At 33.3% G+C, this 17,883-nt stretch overlaps 2 protein-coding genes across 52 annotated transcripts in view; one reads left to right on the top strand and one right to left on the bottom strand.

The window, feature by feature from the left end:
- The window catches only part of FIP1L1 (factor interacting with PAPOLA and CPSF1), a 78,968-nt gene extending 64,589 nt beyond the window's left edge, over nt 1–14,379 (top strand). For 24 of the 50 annotated variants that reach the window (XM_035292363.3, XM_008993306.5, XM_008993305.5 and 21 more), the window contains 3 exons: nt 4,690–4,903; nt 10,290–10,427; nt 10,914–14,379. In XM_035292363.3, the coding sequence (XP_035148254.1) occupies nt 4,690–4,903; nt 10,290–10,427; nt 10,914–11,061 (500 nt within the window). In that variant the 3' untranslated portion in view covers nt 11,062–14,379. 50 annotated transcript variants of the gene reach the window in all.
- The window catches only part of LNX1 (ligand of numb-protein X 1), a 195,866-nt gene continuing 188,399 nt past the window's right edge, over nt 10,417–17,883 (bottom strand). For both annotated transcript variants that reach the window (XM_002745839.7, XM_002745840.7), the window contains 2 exons: nt 13,017–13,175; nt 10,417–12,640 (listed from right to left, as the gene is read on the bottom strand). In XM_002745839.7, the coding sequence (XP_002745885.1) occupies nt 12,505–12,640; nt 13,017–13,175 (295 nt within the window). In that variant the 3' untranslated portion in view covers nt 10,417–12,504. The remainder of the gene's footprint in view (nt 12,641–13,016; nt 13,176–17,883) is intronic.

Raw genomic sequence — 17,883 nt, 5'->3', positions numbered from 1 at the left:
AACAAAATGTTTTTGTGTTCTGACAGATTTTTTATTCTAAAAGCTAAACAATAAATAGCAGTTACATTATTGTAAATAATGTGCATTGCAGAGATAATTATATATCTTAGCTCCTCAAGGGAGAAAGTTACATGGCAAATAATTCAAATTACAAGTTGAGTATCCCTTATCAGAAATGCTTGGGAGATGTGTTTTGGAGTTCGGATGTTTATTTTGGAATATTTGCATATACATAATGAGATATCTTGGGGATGAAACCCAAGTCTAAATATGAAATTAATTCTTTTGTTTCATGTACAGCTTATATCTATAGCCTGAAGGTAATTTTACTCAATATTTTACTTTAGAAACAAAGTTTTGACTCTATTTTGACTGATAACCATCACATTAGAGCAGGTGTGCAATTTTCTACTTGTGGCATTGTGTTGGCTCTCAGAAAATTCTGAATTTTGGAGTATTTTGGATTTTCAGATTAGGAAATCTCAACCTGTACCATTTTTGTTCCTTGTGTCATCAGTTATGTAAAGTCTAACCACATTTTAGTGGAGTTTATATTTAGAACATGCCTTTCTTTGCCTCAAGTACATAAAGATACTCTTTAATACTTTTTTTCTCCCAGGAAAAGTTTCCAAGTTTTGCTTTTCACATTTAAGTCATTTGCCCATCTGAAATTAATTTTTTGATATAAAGATCTAACAGTTCTCAAATCATTTATTGAATAGTCTGTCTTTCCTGAGGAAGCTACAGTTGTCATCTCTGTCATCTACTGCATTTTCATATGTGTATGAATCTGGCTTTGAGCTTTCTAGATATTCAGTTGGTTAACTATCCCTGTGCTAATAACTTCCATAGTATCTTTAAATATGAGTTTTATAGTAAATGTTATCTTGTACAGCCAAATCAATTGTTGCTTTTACATATGTATTTTAGACTCAACTTTGCAAGTTCCATGAAAAACTGTTGAGATTTTGATTAATAACATTTATATAGTGCTCTTTGGAGCAATTTATGTAATCCTGAGAGAGTTTTAAAATAGGTATATAGTTACTATCTCCATTTTATAGATGAGGAAATAGAAGTATTAATTTCCACTTATCACACAGTAAGTGGCAGAGTCAGGATTTGAACCTATGTTGCCAGGCTTCAGAGCCCTTGCTTTTATTTACTATACCATATTAAAATTGTATTGATGCTCTAGATCAGTCTGTGTGGAATTCATACCTTTACAGCATTGAGTTTATCAGTGCCCAAGGACTTTCTCTGCATTTACAGAGGTGTTCTTTGTTTTCAATAAACTGCTATAGTTATCTCCATATACCTCTTGAATGTCTTTGGTTAGATTTAGTCCTTAGGTACCTAATATTTTTGTTGCTGTTATAAGTGGTATAAATATATGAACTATGTGTTCTGTTTATATTTCTTGTATTCAGAAATAGTTGTTTGGTTGGTTGTTTTTTATAGCCATTTACCTTGCTGAACTCTCACTATAATTTGTTGTCTATTTAGGAAATATGCTTGCAGATAACGACAGTTTTGTTCCTTTTTTGAGATCCTTGTTCATCCCTTTTTATTGTTTTATTTGTTGTGGCACAAACCTCGAGTATAAATAACAATATTATATTATAACAAATTAAATTATAACAACATTATAATGTGGAAGTTCTCAAAGTGGAATTCTTGTATGATTCCTTTTTTCTTTATAAAGGAAATGCTTCTAGATATTTACTGTTAGGTTTCTGATAGAACCATCAGATTAAGGAAATTCTGTTCCTCTCCTAATTTTCCAAAGGCTTATAAACCGTGAATAGATACTGAGTTGTATGAAATGCATTCTGAAATGATCATAATTGTTTTTCTTCTCTAATCTGTTAATGTGACAAATTACATTTCTACATTCTTCTAATGTTGAGCTACTGTTGATTTGCCAAAATAAACCTAACTTGCTCATGATAATCTTTTTTTTTCTAGATAAATACTGATAATATGTTTCTTATTTAGGATTTTGACATCAAAGTTTATATGTATAAGATTGGCTTAGGATTTCTCTTTATTTATACTTCCCTTACCTGATTTTGGCACCAAGATTATACCAGCCACTTGGGATAAGTCAGGGAATAATCTCTCTCTCTCTCTCTCTCTCTCTCTGCTGGGAGTTTGTATGATATTGGAATGGTTTGTACCTTCACTCAACCATAAAAGGCATCTGGCCTTGTAGGAAGATTTTAAATTACTGATTTAATTTGTTTAATAGTTGTGAGACTGTTTAAGACTTCTTTTCATTTTTGAGTCAGTTTTGTTTGGTGAATTTTTATTTTTAGGAGTTAATCCATTTCAGCTAAGTTTTTAAGTGCGTTAGTATAAGGTGCACAATATTCTCTTTATTGTTTAATCTGCGTTGTCTGTAGTTGTGATCCCTTTTTGCTTCTGATACTGTTCATATGTTCTCTTTTTTCTTAATTTTTTCATAAAATTGTCATGTTTAATTTCATGTCTAGTCTTCAAAAACCAACTTTCTGCTTTTTTCTGTCATATGGTAGTTCTCTATGTACTTGATTTCCATTCTTTGTTATTCCCCTTTTGTTGGATTATTCTGTTTTTCTGAGTTCTTTTATTGGAGACTTAGCACATTAATTTTTACTCTTTTCTAATGTGGTGTTTGAAGACTAAATTTCTTTCTGAAACAATTTGTATCCCTAAACTTTTGATATGTCTTATTTTTAGTCTATGTTTAGTTCCTAATGATTTAAATTTATGATATTTTTGTCCCATGAATTATCAGAAGTGTGTTTTTAATTTGAAATGGTTAGGGATTATTTTCTCAAAACTTTTGAATTTGACTTCTAACTTGAATTGCATGGGGGTTATCTGTTGTATTCATCTGTGCTTGAGAAGAATAGTATTCTTTGTTATGGGCAGTATCCTATGTGATGTCCATTAAATTAACCATGCTAAGAACATGTAGCTCAAGTCTTTATTTACATGGTGGTTTGTGCCTGTAATCCTAGCTATTTGGGAGGCTGAGCCTGAGAGTTCAAGGCTGCAGTGAGCTATGAATACACCACTGTACTCTAGCTTGGGTGACAGCAAGACCTCGTCTCTTAAAACAAAAACAAACCACTTCTATGTTTGTACTGATTTTTTTGTCCACTTAATCTACCAATAATTGAGAGAAGTATGTTAATCTCCCATGATCATGATGGGATTCTCTATTTCTACCTGTATTTCTATTAGTTTTTACTTTCTCAAAGTTACGATGATGTTATCTACCTGGAAGTTTAAATTTGTTCTGTTTCCTTGGTAAATTGCATGGTCCATCTTTATGTGATCATCCTTTCTTTCCTAGGTAATGCTTTTTGTATGAGTCTGTTCTGTCATTAATGAAGCTACTTATTTTTGATCAGGGGTTATAGATTTTTTTCCTCATCTTTTTTCTTTCAACCTTTCTGTGTGTTTTTATGTTGTTTGTATTCAGATTATAGTTAGGTTTTTAAAAAGTACAAATCAACACCTTTGTTTTGTAACTGATGAATTAGTCCCTTTTTATGACTGAGATTATTTAGCTATTTGAAGTTAACTTTCCATCTATATCTTTCTCAAGTCTTCTTGAATTGACTTTCTCACTGATTTTTTAAAAATTCTATTTTACTCTAAATTGTTTTGAAACTATACATTTTGTTTTTCCTGTGGTTACACTTGAAAGTTATTATTCATGCTTAACAATATGTAGTTTCATATAATTTGAACATCTTTCTCCATCAATACAGAGACCTTAATCTTTCTCTCCTAACTTATATTTGCTTGTATTTTGGTTTATTATAGTTTTATTGTTTAAAAAAAATTATATTATTGAATAGCATATATTATTTGTTTGGATTTGTATATATGATTACCATTTGTTCAATCATTACTTCTTTTTAACTTAGATCTTCTAGGATAATTTTTCTTTTTCTTTAAGGATGTCTGATCTTTTGGTGAAGTCTGTTGGTTGTAAATTTTGCTTATTTTTGTTTACACTGGCTGTTTTATTCTTGAAATAAAATGCTGAGTACACTTTTCTAGGTTGATATTTTTTTCTCAAGACTTTTTTTTCCTTTTTTCTGAGACAGAGTCTTGCTGTGTCACCCAGGCTGGAGTGCAGTGACACAATCTCTGCTCACTGTAACCTCTGCCTCCCAGGTTCAAGTAACTCTCCTGCCGCAGCCTCCCAAATAGCTGAGATTACAGGTGTGCACCACCACATCTGGCTAATTTTTATATTTTTAGTAGAGACGGGGTTTCACCATGTTGACCAGGCTAGTCTGCCCACCTTGGCCTCCCAGTGTTGGGATTACAGGCGTGAGCCATCATGCCTGGCCTCCTCTCAACACTGTCCTGGTGTATTTCTCTTCTCAACACTGAAGATGTCCCAGTGTATTCTGGTTTCCATTTTTTATGTTGGGAAGTTTGTGGTCAACCTAATTCTGATTCGTATTTACCTTGCATAATGAAGGGTCTGTATATGTTAGGTCTTTTAAGATTTGTTTCTGGATCTTCTCCTGATACTGTGGGTATTCATTCACCATGTGATATTTCTCTTTTCTATTTATAAAATTAATTTGTATTATAATCTAATGACACATTTTTGGTGGGCATTTCCTTTGTTTCTTTCAAGTACCATAATACTTGTTTTTAATTGTATTTTTTCTTTAGTTGCCTTTCCCCATCTTCCTGGTTCTGCTCCTTCATGGCCTAGTCTTGTGGACACCAGCAAGCAGTGGGACTATTATGCCAGAAGAGAGAAAGACCGAGATAGAGAAAGAGACAGAGACCGAGAGCGAGACCGTGATCGGGATAGAGAACGAGAACGCACCAGAGAGAGAGAGAGGGAGCGTGATCACAGTCCTACACCGAGTGTTTTCAACAGGTTTGTTGGGTGTGCAAGAGTTTATACTATTTATTTTATAACGACTCTCAATTTTATTTTTGTTACCAGGAGGTGAATTTCAATTCATTTGGAAAAGAGATGCTGAGGGCGTACTTAGGACAGGCTATCTTAAAATGATTAGGGATTAGAGGCTTTCCATTACCTTGAACAGCAGTCTTTAAATTTGTTTGTTCACTATCTTTTAAAAGAATTTTCCACACCTTCACTTGCTTTTATCTTGCCATCTAAGGTTTTCATCTTAAGCTTAGTTGACCATATAGATATTTCCAGTGTTGACCATATAGATATTTCCAATATTAATATTAATATTAAAAATAAAATTATCGCCACTTTTATTATTATTCAGTTTTTAGAGACAGGATCTTGCTTTGTCACTTAGCCTGCCTGGATTGCATTCAGTGGCATGATCATAGTTCACTGCAGTCTTATATGGGAAGAAGATGCCATCTAAGACTTTAATAGCTAGAGAAGACAAGTCAGTGCCTGGCTTCAAAGTTTCAAAGGACAGGCTGACTCTCTTGTTTCCTAGTGCATTGCTCTCTAATGTAGAAAATCCTGGGCTTAAGTGATCCTCCTGGCTTAGCCTCTCAAGAAGCTAAGACTTCAGGCATGCATCACCATGCATGGCTCATTTTTAAAATTTTTTTGTAGCGACAGGGTCTTGCTATGTTGCCGAGGCTAACTCTTTTAATCTATCCAGTGGATTAAAAACATGATAGTGATTTTCCAAACACCATTAAGCATTGAAGAAAATGCATAAATAGTATCTCTTTTAAGAGTTAGAAATTTTACATTTCTTTTCGTGTTCAAATTTTTACTTCTATACCACTTCCCCCAAAGAATTTAGTTCTAATATAAAAGTTTCATAATCTTAAAACTTTTAAAATGGGTTTTCCTATCAGTCTTTCCTGTAGCACACTTATTATATAAGTTTAAATGTTTAAAGACATTTGTCTTATAAGTGTTTTAAAAATTTTTATCCTGATTTTAGCTATTTTTATATTCAATTTTTATATTCTGTCAATGCAAACCACATGTACATTAGTTTCATAAGATTACAATACTATTTTTATTGTATCTTTTCTTTAGATATGTTTAGATAAACAATGTAAACATTTTGTGTTACAATTTTCTACAGAATGCAGTGCAATAATATGCTGTACAGATTTGAAGCCCAGGAGCAATAGGCTATAACATATAACCTAGTGTATAATAGGCTATACTATCAAAGTTTGTATAATGACACTCTGGTGTTTGCACAACAATGAAGTCACCTCGTAATGCATTTCTCAGAACACATCCCTGTCATTAACTGACACATGACTATATACATATACTGTAAATTTTGAAAATAATATAATAGAACCACATCCTTTAATGAGACGGAGGAGCTTTCCTCCATCTCCCTTGAGTATTACTATTGTTAGGAAAAAACAGTTTGTTCAGAATACTTAAAATATGCAGTAAACCATCCTGTAAACAGATGTGCTGCCATTTAGGCTTTGGTTTTCCATTGATAGAGACAGGCAGAGTCCATTTAGCCTAAGGACTAAGGACTCTGGGAGTTTCAGAATGGCAAATTAGTACCAACTTCAACTTACAAACACCAGCTACATTAAGGAACAATGCGCTGGGAAACAAGAGTCAGCCTGTCCCTTGAAACTTCAAAGCCAGGCATTGACTTCTCCTCTCCAGCCATGAAAGTCACGATGGCATCTTCTTCCAGTATAAGGCTATTTAATCTACACTGAAAATGTGTTGTTTAGTGGAGCCACTTATCAGTGATTTTAGTTAGATCTTCTGGATAACTTGTAGCTTCTATATCAGAACTTCCTGCTTCACCTTGTACCTTTATGTTTCATAGACAGCATCTGTCCTTAATCCTTATAAACCAACCAACCTCTGCTACCTTCCATTTGTTTCTGCAGCTCCGTCACCTCTCTCTGCCTTCATATAATTGAAGAGATTTGGGCCTTGCTCTGGATTAGGCTTTGGTTTAAGGGAATGCTGTGTGGCTGGTTTGTTCTTCTATCCAGACACTTAAACTTTCTCCATATCAGCAATAAGACTTTTCACTTTCTTGACCATTCATGTGTTCACCGAAGTAGCACTTTTAATTTTCTTCAGCTTTTTCTTTGGCTTGACAACTTGGCTGTTTGGTGTTTGAGGCCTAGACTTTAGCCTATCATTACTTTTGACATGCCTTCCTCTCCAAGCTTCATCATGCTTAGCTTACTCATTTTTAGCTGTTGATTTAAAATGAGAGATGTGCCACTCTTCCTTTCACTTGAACACACAGAGGCCATTGTAGGTTTATTAATTGACCTCATTTCAACATTGTTGTTTCTCAGGGAGTAGGGAGACCTAAGGATAGTGAAAGGGAGGAACTAAAAAGTGGATCAGTCAAGAACATGTACATTTATTAAGTTTGCTGACTTATATGGATGTGGCTCATGGAACTCCAAACCGTTACCTTAGTGCCTCAAACTAGGTCCTTTTCAGAGATACTGTAACAAATTACTGAGTTTATTTTGTTGCAAAAAAAGGAAATCACGCATAATTTTTTCATAAGATGCATTTCCATGAACTTATGAAGAGCCCTCATATTTTCAAGCTGACTAGGTTTGGTTGGTAGCTTAAAACGTTACATTAAAAAAATGCATAAGAAGGAACTTATAAGGATTTATTAATCTTTTTTCTTTCCTTTGGCTCCTACTAATATGACTTACACATTGTAGGTACTTAATAAAATTTTATTAACCAAATAAGTAAACACTATGATAAGTGTGTGTGCATGAGTATATTGTTCGTGTTTGCTTGGTGGGAAATGTGCTGTTGACTTTAGCTTATTTAAGTACATGATTTTTCAAGTTTAAGGGCATTACTTTCCAGAGAGTCAAATTGTTTCTATTGTAGAAATGAGTATATTTGAGATAGCATTGATATCTCTAGAATGTACATGTTTATAGGTAAGGAGCTTAATGCAAAACTTGACAGGAAATAAGAGTAAGATAAATTGCCAGAGCTCATAAATTTTTGCATAAATAATACATTGTAGAAGATTTGGCTAAATCCTCTAATTCTACTTTAAATATATCACAGATATTACTGAGTTCTTATTGAAACTTAAAACTGTTAATGACATTCAGGTTGCTGAGCTGTAGGGCATTAGCAGTCAATGTTTACCTAAATTTGACTAAAATGTTTAAGGCCAGAGAGGCAAAAAGTAGAGGAATTTTGGGTTGCTCTGAATTATCCAAGGAAAAACTTATACCTGGGAAAATTCAAGTGTAGTATAAGTAAAGGTTTCCGAAGGCTGATATTTTAGCAGTATGACATGTAGTATATGTTGCTTTACAAATTATAGGGCCATTGTTTTGAAAATTATAGACCAGTTTCAACATCTGTTTTTTAGGCAGCTTAATTATGGGCCAGAAAGAAGGCTGGTCATTTTAGGATGTTTGAAATGAGCTTTAATGATTTCCAGGTCCAGAAAAACCTTTGTGGTTCAGCCACTTATCAGAAAAGGGGATGGAAGGAGGAAGGTCTTTATATTTTGTGTGTAGGACTCAATCTTCTACCATCTGTTATAAGGTTCCCATCACAGGGCTGCTTTCAGAATCTAAAGGCTCCAAAGCCAACAGAGGTTGGTTTTAGGGTAAGTGGAAAAAGAGAGGGTTATAAATGATGCATTATGAGATAATTGACTTTAATTATTTCTATGTAAATCTAGTTGGAGTCATTGAAAAGCCTCACTTTTGGAGAGGAGTTAACTATATTTCCTATGAAGCTAGTTTATTCTACTTCAAGACATGGTAATAAAAAGTTCTGCTTCTGAAAAAATTAAGCACTAAATTCACCAAAGACTACCATTTATTGAGTGTCTGCTCTCATACCAAGCACTTTATAAATGTCAGTTCTACAGAAACCTTTAAAAAGACTGTTGGCAATTTTACAGATGAGAAAACTGAGGTTTAGAGAGGATAAATAATAGCCTGGGTCACTCAGTAAGTGACGAGATCAGGATGTGATTCTGTGTGTACTCTGCTTATACTCTTTTCTGCTGCTCTCTACTGACTGGCATGGCTATTACCTTTCAGGCAACATGCTTCCACACTCCAAGTACAAAGTTAATATTTATGGTGAGGAAAAATAGTGGAAATACATATACACATATGTGCAAATGGATATATTAATACATTCTGTTTTTTAAATAAGATTCTAAAATTTTAATATACCACATATAATAACTTGGTTAGCAGTACCATTGGGCATTAAGCATAGCATTACTGAATCATTACTTTTGCTAAAACACAGGCTGACATGTCTTTTAAAACATGGCTTATAATTGTCACCTATGTTAAACCCTGAGATTCCTTACCATCTTGATGTTTCATACAAATTACTAGTTTAATAATTCATATTAAACATTTCTAGAAATCAAAGCTCTTCAGCATACTCTTCTGAAAGATTTTATTCTAAGTGAATTTACTGTTAGGTTGTACAAGGTGTTGATTTCTATGCTAGACAAAGAGAAGAGAAGAAATAAGAGACTTGAAGGATAAGGAAAAAGATGGAAAGAGAATGTCAGTTAAGTGACATGAAAGGAAAACCGGTCTAGGGAAAGGAAAGACCACCCTCTAACACTAGCCATTAGTCTCAGTTTTACCAGTCTGTGTAATTCAATCTAAAATCAGAAAATGGAGATGCAGCTTACGCAGTTGAAGTTATTAGCCATGTGGTGCATGCACATGCGCGCGCACACACGTACACACGTAATTAGGGTGTCAGAATGCAGGTACGTCCAGTCTGCATTTTGTATGGATACTGTAGAAGTTGCTTTGATGTCTCTTCTCTATTTGAATATTTTTTAATGATAAACCTAAAGTTTAAAAACTTCGTTTGCTTTCTGCTTTGTAGTCATTGGGAGTTGTATATTTTTATAATGTTTTATGTGTGTCCAAGACTCTAAGAATGTTGGTTAGAAATCTGAGATATACAGATAATCTAAAAGGAGCAAAAATTTTAAAAGCTGATAATTTAAATCAGTTGCAGATCTCATTTTCAAGAAACGAAAAAACAAAAGCATTGTTAAATCTTTTTAACAGCAATGAAAGCACAGAATGAAATTGGCCATTTAACATGGGTAATTATTATATATTTATATTCTTAGCTCTAGTGCTATTTTGAGAACAAGCATTGTTTTCCTCTCAATTCAACAAATATTTATTCCTCACCAATGTTGTAAAAGATGCTAATGTAGGGATTTTTGGTTTGGACTTCAGATCATATTTTCTTTTACAGTTTGAATCCATTCAGAATTAATGGTCCAGTTGTCAAGAAAACATTTCTATTTCTGTTTCAGTGATGAAGAACGCTACAGATACAGGGAGTATGCAGAAAGAGGTTATGAGCGTCACAGAGCAAGTCGAGAGAAAGAAGAACGACATAGAGAAAGACGACACCGGGAGAAAGAGGAAACCAGACATAAGTCTTCTCGAAGGTTTGCTCTTTAATAAATAGTGAACCAGTAGTATGTGAGAGATTTTGACTTACTACATTATCACATTGGAAGAGGGGAAATTTTGGCCTATGAACCAATCTTTAATAAGTTATGAATCAAAGCAGTGCTTGGTTTCATTAAAGAAAAATTCAGGGCTTTGTTGCACATTTTTTTAAAAGCATTAAAATAACTATTGTTTGCCAGAAATCAACCCTATACAGTATTCCCAGTAGTGCTTGTTTCTGTTACTGTAAATTATAATATGCATTTAGAATAAGCTGTATAGACACTGGGAATCTGAGATATCAGTGAAGATGACCCTATAATATAATCACTACATAAAAGTCACATAAAAACTGATTATTCCCCACACTGCATTTATGAGAAAATGCATTATTTTAAACTCAGTGTTGTTTTCAGAATTTCCTTAGAGTGGTTTTGTCACCGATTGTGCATTTAAACAGAACACGTTTTGTTTTTTTTCAGTAATAGTAGACGTCGCCATGAAAGTGAAGAAGGAGATAGTCACAGGAGACACAAACACAAAAAATCTAAAAGAAGCAAAGAAGGAAAAGAAGCTGGCAGTGAGCCTGCCCCTGAACAGGAGAGCACCGAAGCTACACCTGCAGAATAGGCGTGGTTTTGGCCTTTTGTGTCTATTCGTACCAGAAGTAGATACTATAAATCTTGTTATTTTTCTGGATAATGTTTAAGAAATTTACGTTAAATCTTGTTCTGTTAGTATGAAAAGTTAACCTTTTTTTCCAAAATAAAAGAGTGAATTTTTCATGTTAAGTTAAAAATCTTTGTCTTGTAATATTTAAAAAATAAAAAGACAGCAATGACTTTATATCCAAGAAAGGAATGTGAATGAGTCACTTAACAGGGAATCCAAAGAGCCTGTGTTAGCTTTGTACCTATACAATATCTGATAAAAGGTCAAGGTTCCACCTTAACCAGTTTTTGTTGTTGTTAACCAAATACCAGTCTTGTAAGAGGCTGTACAAGAGGCAACAAAGGGTCCCTCTAAGGCTTGAGATTAAAACTAGTCTTTATCATTACTGCTGTGACACTCTTGCTTAGTATCTTAAGAGAATTTTACTTACTTACACATTTTCGATATCACAACTTTTTGATGACAGCTTTTCAATGTTCTAAATTTGGGTTCCTGGTGAAGCTAAATGGGGTACACTTTCATATCCAGATTAATAAAACCTATAAGGCATTTGGGTGGCCTCTATGAAATAAATTGCCCTTAGCGTAGTTTCTAGGAGGCACATGTACAAACACTCTTTATTGTGACACACACAAATTATTTGAATCGCCTCATGACCATCTATAAAAGCCAGGGTCAAGCTGGTTTGGCCTTTGTGATGCGTTTTCCAAAGCCCATTGGTAGAGGAGCACAAGTTTTTATGCAGTTACTAACTATTGTGGAAAAAAATAAGAGCTTTAGCCATTTCGTATTAAAACTAAGAAAACAAGTTTCTAATTCTCTGAGCATTTTTAGGGATAACCCTAGGAGATATTTGTCAGTGATGGTAACAACATGATATTTGAAAGAATAAATTACTAGGATCTTTTAAATGGTACTATAGGTAACCTTAATTAGTATCACATACTAAAAGACAAGTATAATTTTTGAAAAATATTTATTTCTTGTTTGATGAAAACAACGTTTCTCAGCAATGCATTTAAAAAAATCTTTTGGCTTTAAATTAAAAATGCCCATAATGTACCCTTGGCAGACTTCAGCCTATACCAAATTTTAAATTTAAATCAGTTTGAATTCAGTGGGTTATACAAATCATTTTAGCTGTTTTAGGGCTTTTTATTGAATAAAAAATATAAACAGAGTTGTGGAGTAATGAGAAATCTTCCACACTGAAAAAAGAAAAACTAGTAGTTTTTTTTTTTTTTTGGAATCTAATTTTCTCAGGTGTAACTGGCTTTCATTAGATCATACTTTTCCTGAAATTTGTACAATGTGTTCATTAAATATAAAAACTGACAAGATAAATACAGTGTTTCAACTTAGCTTGTGATTTTTCTGTTTTTCTCTGACCCATCATTGATTCTATAAAAAAGTGCCAGGCCAAGAAACAATAGTTAGAGTAACTCTTCCTTTAAGTTCTTTCAGCATTCTTGCCAAGCACGCATGTGTCATTCCTGATGTACTTCTGCCATTGACAGCAAGAAGAATATCACCACATCTAGAAAAACAAAGAGATGATTAATATTTTAATTCATTGCTGAAGCTAATCAAAGTTTATTTTAGTGGTCCTAGCTTTTCCTACATCTGACCATTTTAATTATATGAACTTCTAATTTAGATATTTCTTGCCTCTTATTTACATTCTTCAATCTCAATATCCATTCAGCCTATGTTAGAGGAGAATGTATGGGAAGTTGTAATATGGTGCCAAGAACATGTATAATTATTTTGGATTTCTCAGAAGTTGAATGCTATATAAATAGTTTAAATCCCCACAAAGTATAATAAATACATGCCTTATCTCAAATAGGCCAAACTTTCGCATTTATGAAACAACATTTAAGTTTTTTTTTTTTTTTGTTAGTCATTATTACCTAATTCTTCCATCATGGTATGCTGGTGTTCCTTCAACAATGGATTTGATGAAAAAAGGTTTGTTTCCATTGTATTCTTCATAACCTCCTACAATGCAGAAGCCCAGACTTCCAGCTGTGTTTCTTCGTAATATAATATCTTTACAGTTATACAAGTACCTGAAATAGAATGTAATCAGTGTACATCCACATTGAAGTTTCACAGTTAAGGGAATACTTTCTGTGATTCATCCCCCATTCCTTTTGTTGGTATTTTAAAGGCCAAGTAGCACTGCATAGGTCCCAGTCAAAATTGTATCATAACTTGGTGACTTGTGCTAACTGGCTTTTTGTAATTGAACCTCTGTTTTCCATAATTTTTAACATCCTTAAAAAAGTGACACCCCTATTGTATTGTTACACATTTATTGGGAAAGATAACCATTTTTAGCTTAAAAGAAGACATTGCTCGAATTTGTATTAGCAAAAAGTTGGATAGGCCTAAACCCTTATTGATGAACAAACATGGATGTCATATTTTTGAAATAATTTTTAATGAAGGCAAAAATCCTTTGAATAATCTCGATGAAAGCAATTTAGACCTAATCTTAATAAATGAATTTGTATACTTTGGCCTTTGAAAAACACCAGTTTACACCCATTTCTACACATTTGATAAATCATAGGGAAGCATTTAGGCATAAAGTGAATGGAAACAGATACATTTAAAGATTATGAGAACATATAGGAGGAAAAACGCAGTAAACTGGATCAGAAGTTATAAAAGGAATAGGAGAAGGAAAGGCTCAGCTCTTCTGTAAATTAGTAGAATACTCAATAAAATAGCAAATGAGATTGAAGACGTTTTTATTCAGTGGCCTCCAATGGATCAGTGTTCACCTAGGTACAGGACAAGTGTTAACTGTTACAGTCGCCACAGAAGTGTGTGTCACGAGCTGAATTTTACTCCAAGATGACCTTGTGTCGTTGTAGTTGTAGTCCAGGAACTGGTTTGAAAGGAAATTAGCATTTTCATGTTGGAAAAAATCAAGATATGGCTATTTTGTTTATATACTGTATCTTAAAATATTAACTGCTTTTTAAAAACCAATAAAAAGTCTTGTGAAATGTTAAGTGATAAAGTTGATCATTACATATGTCACTGACCTTGTTAGCCAATGTAATGTGACTTTTTTCATGATGTTTTCACTTGAAATAAAATGAGCTTTAGGGTTTGTTTGGCAAATAGCTTGAAAATGTAATGCTCAAGTTCAACTCTAACCAGTTCTGAATCTATTGTCATACATCATCTATAACAGTCAATTTCTTTACTGAAATGATTGCTTAAAAGTATGAATTTCATTAAATATCATATTTTGTAAAATGTCTGCTGACAGTAATCCTTGATGTCAGTGGTAAATTCATTCTTTGGGAGCTGCGGTGTGTCAGATACACATTTTATATAATGGTTCACTGACTCATGTACAAAGCAGGTAACTGGCTATTCTGTAAATACCAAAGCATTATATTCCCACCTGGGAAGAAATATGCCCAATTTTTTGGAGAAAGGTAAGAATTAGATAATTGTTATCCAAGGTCATGATCAAATATCAGTTTTAACATTTCCCAGTTTTGATTCTTTAAAATATATAAATGAGTATAAAATATATACATCATAGAACAGTATTTGAAACTGTTTCTCCTTCTTTTGACCATTGTGTTTTTTTCCATTACATATCTCCTCAGACCTTACACTCTTACTGAATATTTAATTTCATATAGAGAAGCTGTAAACATAACCATCTAAAACTTTGTGTTCTACTTCAAAGCTTTGAACCCAATAAGTCAGTGTGTCTATTTTCCTAGCCTCTAGATACTGGAAAGAACATAACTACTTTGATCATCTTTCTGCAGATGTTTAAACAAAACACAAAATGCTCTGTCCTCCTGAAGCATTCATTCAAGTAGATATCAGGGTTACTAGTTTTATTTCATTAAAAAGTTAAGTATTTTCCTTTAGTGGTGTTGAGTAGTTAACTTTATTGCAGCAGTGCGAACATGTTAACCCGTTTCAAAGTCAGACTTTGGTTAGTTGGGTCTGACTTTGTGGGCATGTTTTTCTTAAGTTGGGTTATTTCACTCACCACTGGGAAATGTGGCAGCTGTTTTTGGTCAGTGACCTCAGATATTAGGTGGCTTTAAACTCTGAATGTAAATGTGGGCTTCTTATTCTGAACTCAGTCTGTAAATTTAGGCCTATCAAAGATTTGGCATAGTGTGAGGAATAGCAAGGAGTTTGGTAATTTTTCCCAATGAGAAAATTAACTTCAAGAACAAATTTAACGAAATGAGTTAATGAGTATGGTGACTCATTTGATTTCCACTGAAATTAATTAATGAGTATGGTGAAGTCTTGAGCTCTCAAGAAGCTAAGGTTTTTCTAATTTTTATATATTTCCTTTATTACTAATTGAGTCAATACATATTTGAGAATACTGCCTGACCTTGAACAAAGTCTACAGACTAGCAAGAATACTAAGGCAGAGGCTCTTCCCTAAGAAAAACACTGTTTAGAAAATAAACCGAGTACATCAACCAAAGCCAGTTGTGGGAACCTATTTCTTTCTGATTTAAGTTCTATTCAATTTTTCATTGCTAAGTGGTGTTAGAATAGCAGAGGTTGGAAAGACAGTGGATGTAGGATGTTTTGAGCTCTTTGTGAGAGCAGAAAATTGGAAATTGAATCTATAGAAACAATCCTTTCACAAAATGCCTTATTATTTTGCTAGCCCTGTGTTCAGAAAGGTTTAACTTCTTGGCCCCAGTTTTTTTGTAACTGACCACTAATTTAATGGATTCCAGTGAGGAATGCAGAGCCTCCTGCTATGATTAACCTAGCATTTACTCTCTTTTCTGGATCAGGTGCCTCTCAGTCTGTGGTGAAGGGACCACCTTTTATTTATTTTTCTTAAGTTTATTGTAGACTAATACTTTCATTAAATAAAATAAAAAATGAATTTCTAGAAAAATGAAATCTTTAACCCCAATTTTTAATTGTACCTAACAAACATTAAATGTTTTAATATAATCAACATACAAGGAAAAAATTATAAAAACTATGTGTTGTTCATTTAAGATGTTTATGGGAGATTAATATGGACAATTGCTGTTACAGCTCTGTGTTCCTCAATTTTTCTAAAGTTATGAAAGAAATGCTTAGTCCTGGTTTTAATGTCTATATGCATACTTTGAACAAACAGGTATAGCAATGTTTAATATAAGTGAGGTTGCTTGCTACAAGGATAAAGGATATCTAAACCATTTTCTTCTACATTATCAGCAGAAAACCCAGTCTCACGTAGATATGTTCAGAACAGAAGATTTTAAAGCAATTTTAGTAAGCTCAGGTAAGTAATGATTTAACTTCAAATTTTGTCTTTAATTATTCCTCAATGATAGCCAATTACAATAATTTATGCTATAAAGCTATAGTCACATTTAAATGATCTCTCAATGACATCAATTCTGAATTCATGAATTTCTTCTGTGTTGGTTTTCTGTTCTGAAAATCAACATTCTATAAAATCTGTAAGATGTCTGATAACTTTTTGCAGCTGTGCAATATCAAATTTATCACCTACTTTATTGATAATTGTTATCAAGTTACATCAGAACAATTTATGGAAGCTATTCTTCCAGGCGTCTTTCATTTTGCCCTTTGGTGTTATTGGCCATTGAAAAAATCTTGCATTTTTTTTCCTTGCAGGAAATATTAACCTCAGTAAAAATATTGAAGATAATCTGGCAAATAAGCAAGTTTGGGTATCCATTTCACATCTTTAAAAAGTTGGGACCAAACTGGCTTCCTATCTTGCAGAAAAAATAAGGGTTTGATCTTTGGTTCAAACATTTTTGACAGAATTTTTCTTTATAAGCCTGTTAGCATGCAATAATAGTTTGTTATAATTAGCGTCCTTATTATTACATAATGAAGAGAATAAATTAGAATTTAATGCACTAGCCTTTATGTAGCCACAATTTTCACTATGTCACTAAACACATTATTTAGCTGACATCACAGCAAAATCTTCTGAAGGAGGCACTGTATTTACATTCATTCTCTGGCAGGTTCTTTAATTTGGGGAGCCGGTACTCCAGAAAGTTGTACAATCAATGCAACTGCACCAGCAAAACATATTCCTATCTAAAATTTAAACTTCCAATTCACTGACAATGTAAAACTTCCTTAGTTTTGTATGATTCAGAGCTAGTTGTGTTTATTGCCAAATAACTTTTTAAAAATTCTGATATCACATGTTTAAATCGTACATATACTATAAAAAGATTTGCCTGTGTATTCAAGTTAAAATGAAAAATATGTTGCTGACTTTTTTTGAAGTTGGTTTTCATATCATCAGTCATGAAACATAGTATCCTTTTTGCCACAGATTCACCCAGTGTTTCCAAGCAAATTATAGTTTTTACTAAATGCCTTGGGAATGTGTATATACATCTTTAATCTAACTCAAAATGCTACTCTATTATAGGAAGTCCATAAAGCATATAGTTTGTACATGGTATATTGGCATCTACTTCTGGTGACTCTTTAAATACTCTTCCAAAAAATTATTTTGGTGTTGAACTTCTTTGTAAGAGGCATTTGCAATTCCATTGCCCACACCTCTCCACATTACTTCGTTCAGCAATCACCCATTAAGCAGTCATTTAAAGGCCTTCAGAAACACCAGATATTCTTTTCTTTTGGAGGTTCCACTCATTATTATAGCAAACATATAATGCCAGTGTGGGAGAGTGGAGGAAGAGAGACAATGCATTGTGAAAGGATCTGCCAGGCTGGTCTTAGTCAGCTGGGGAGAAATAAACACTC

This window comes from Callithrix jacchus, chromosome 3 (genome assembly GCF_049354715.1).
Source record: "Callithrix jacchus isolate 240 chromosome 3, calJac240_pri, whole genome shotgun sequence".
NCBI lineage: Eukaryota > Metazoa > Chordata > Mammalia > Primates > Cebidae > Callithrix > Callithrix jacchus.
This window is presented reverse-complemented; position numbering and strand designations above follow the sequence as displayed.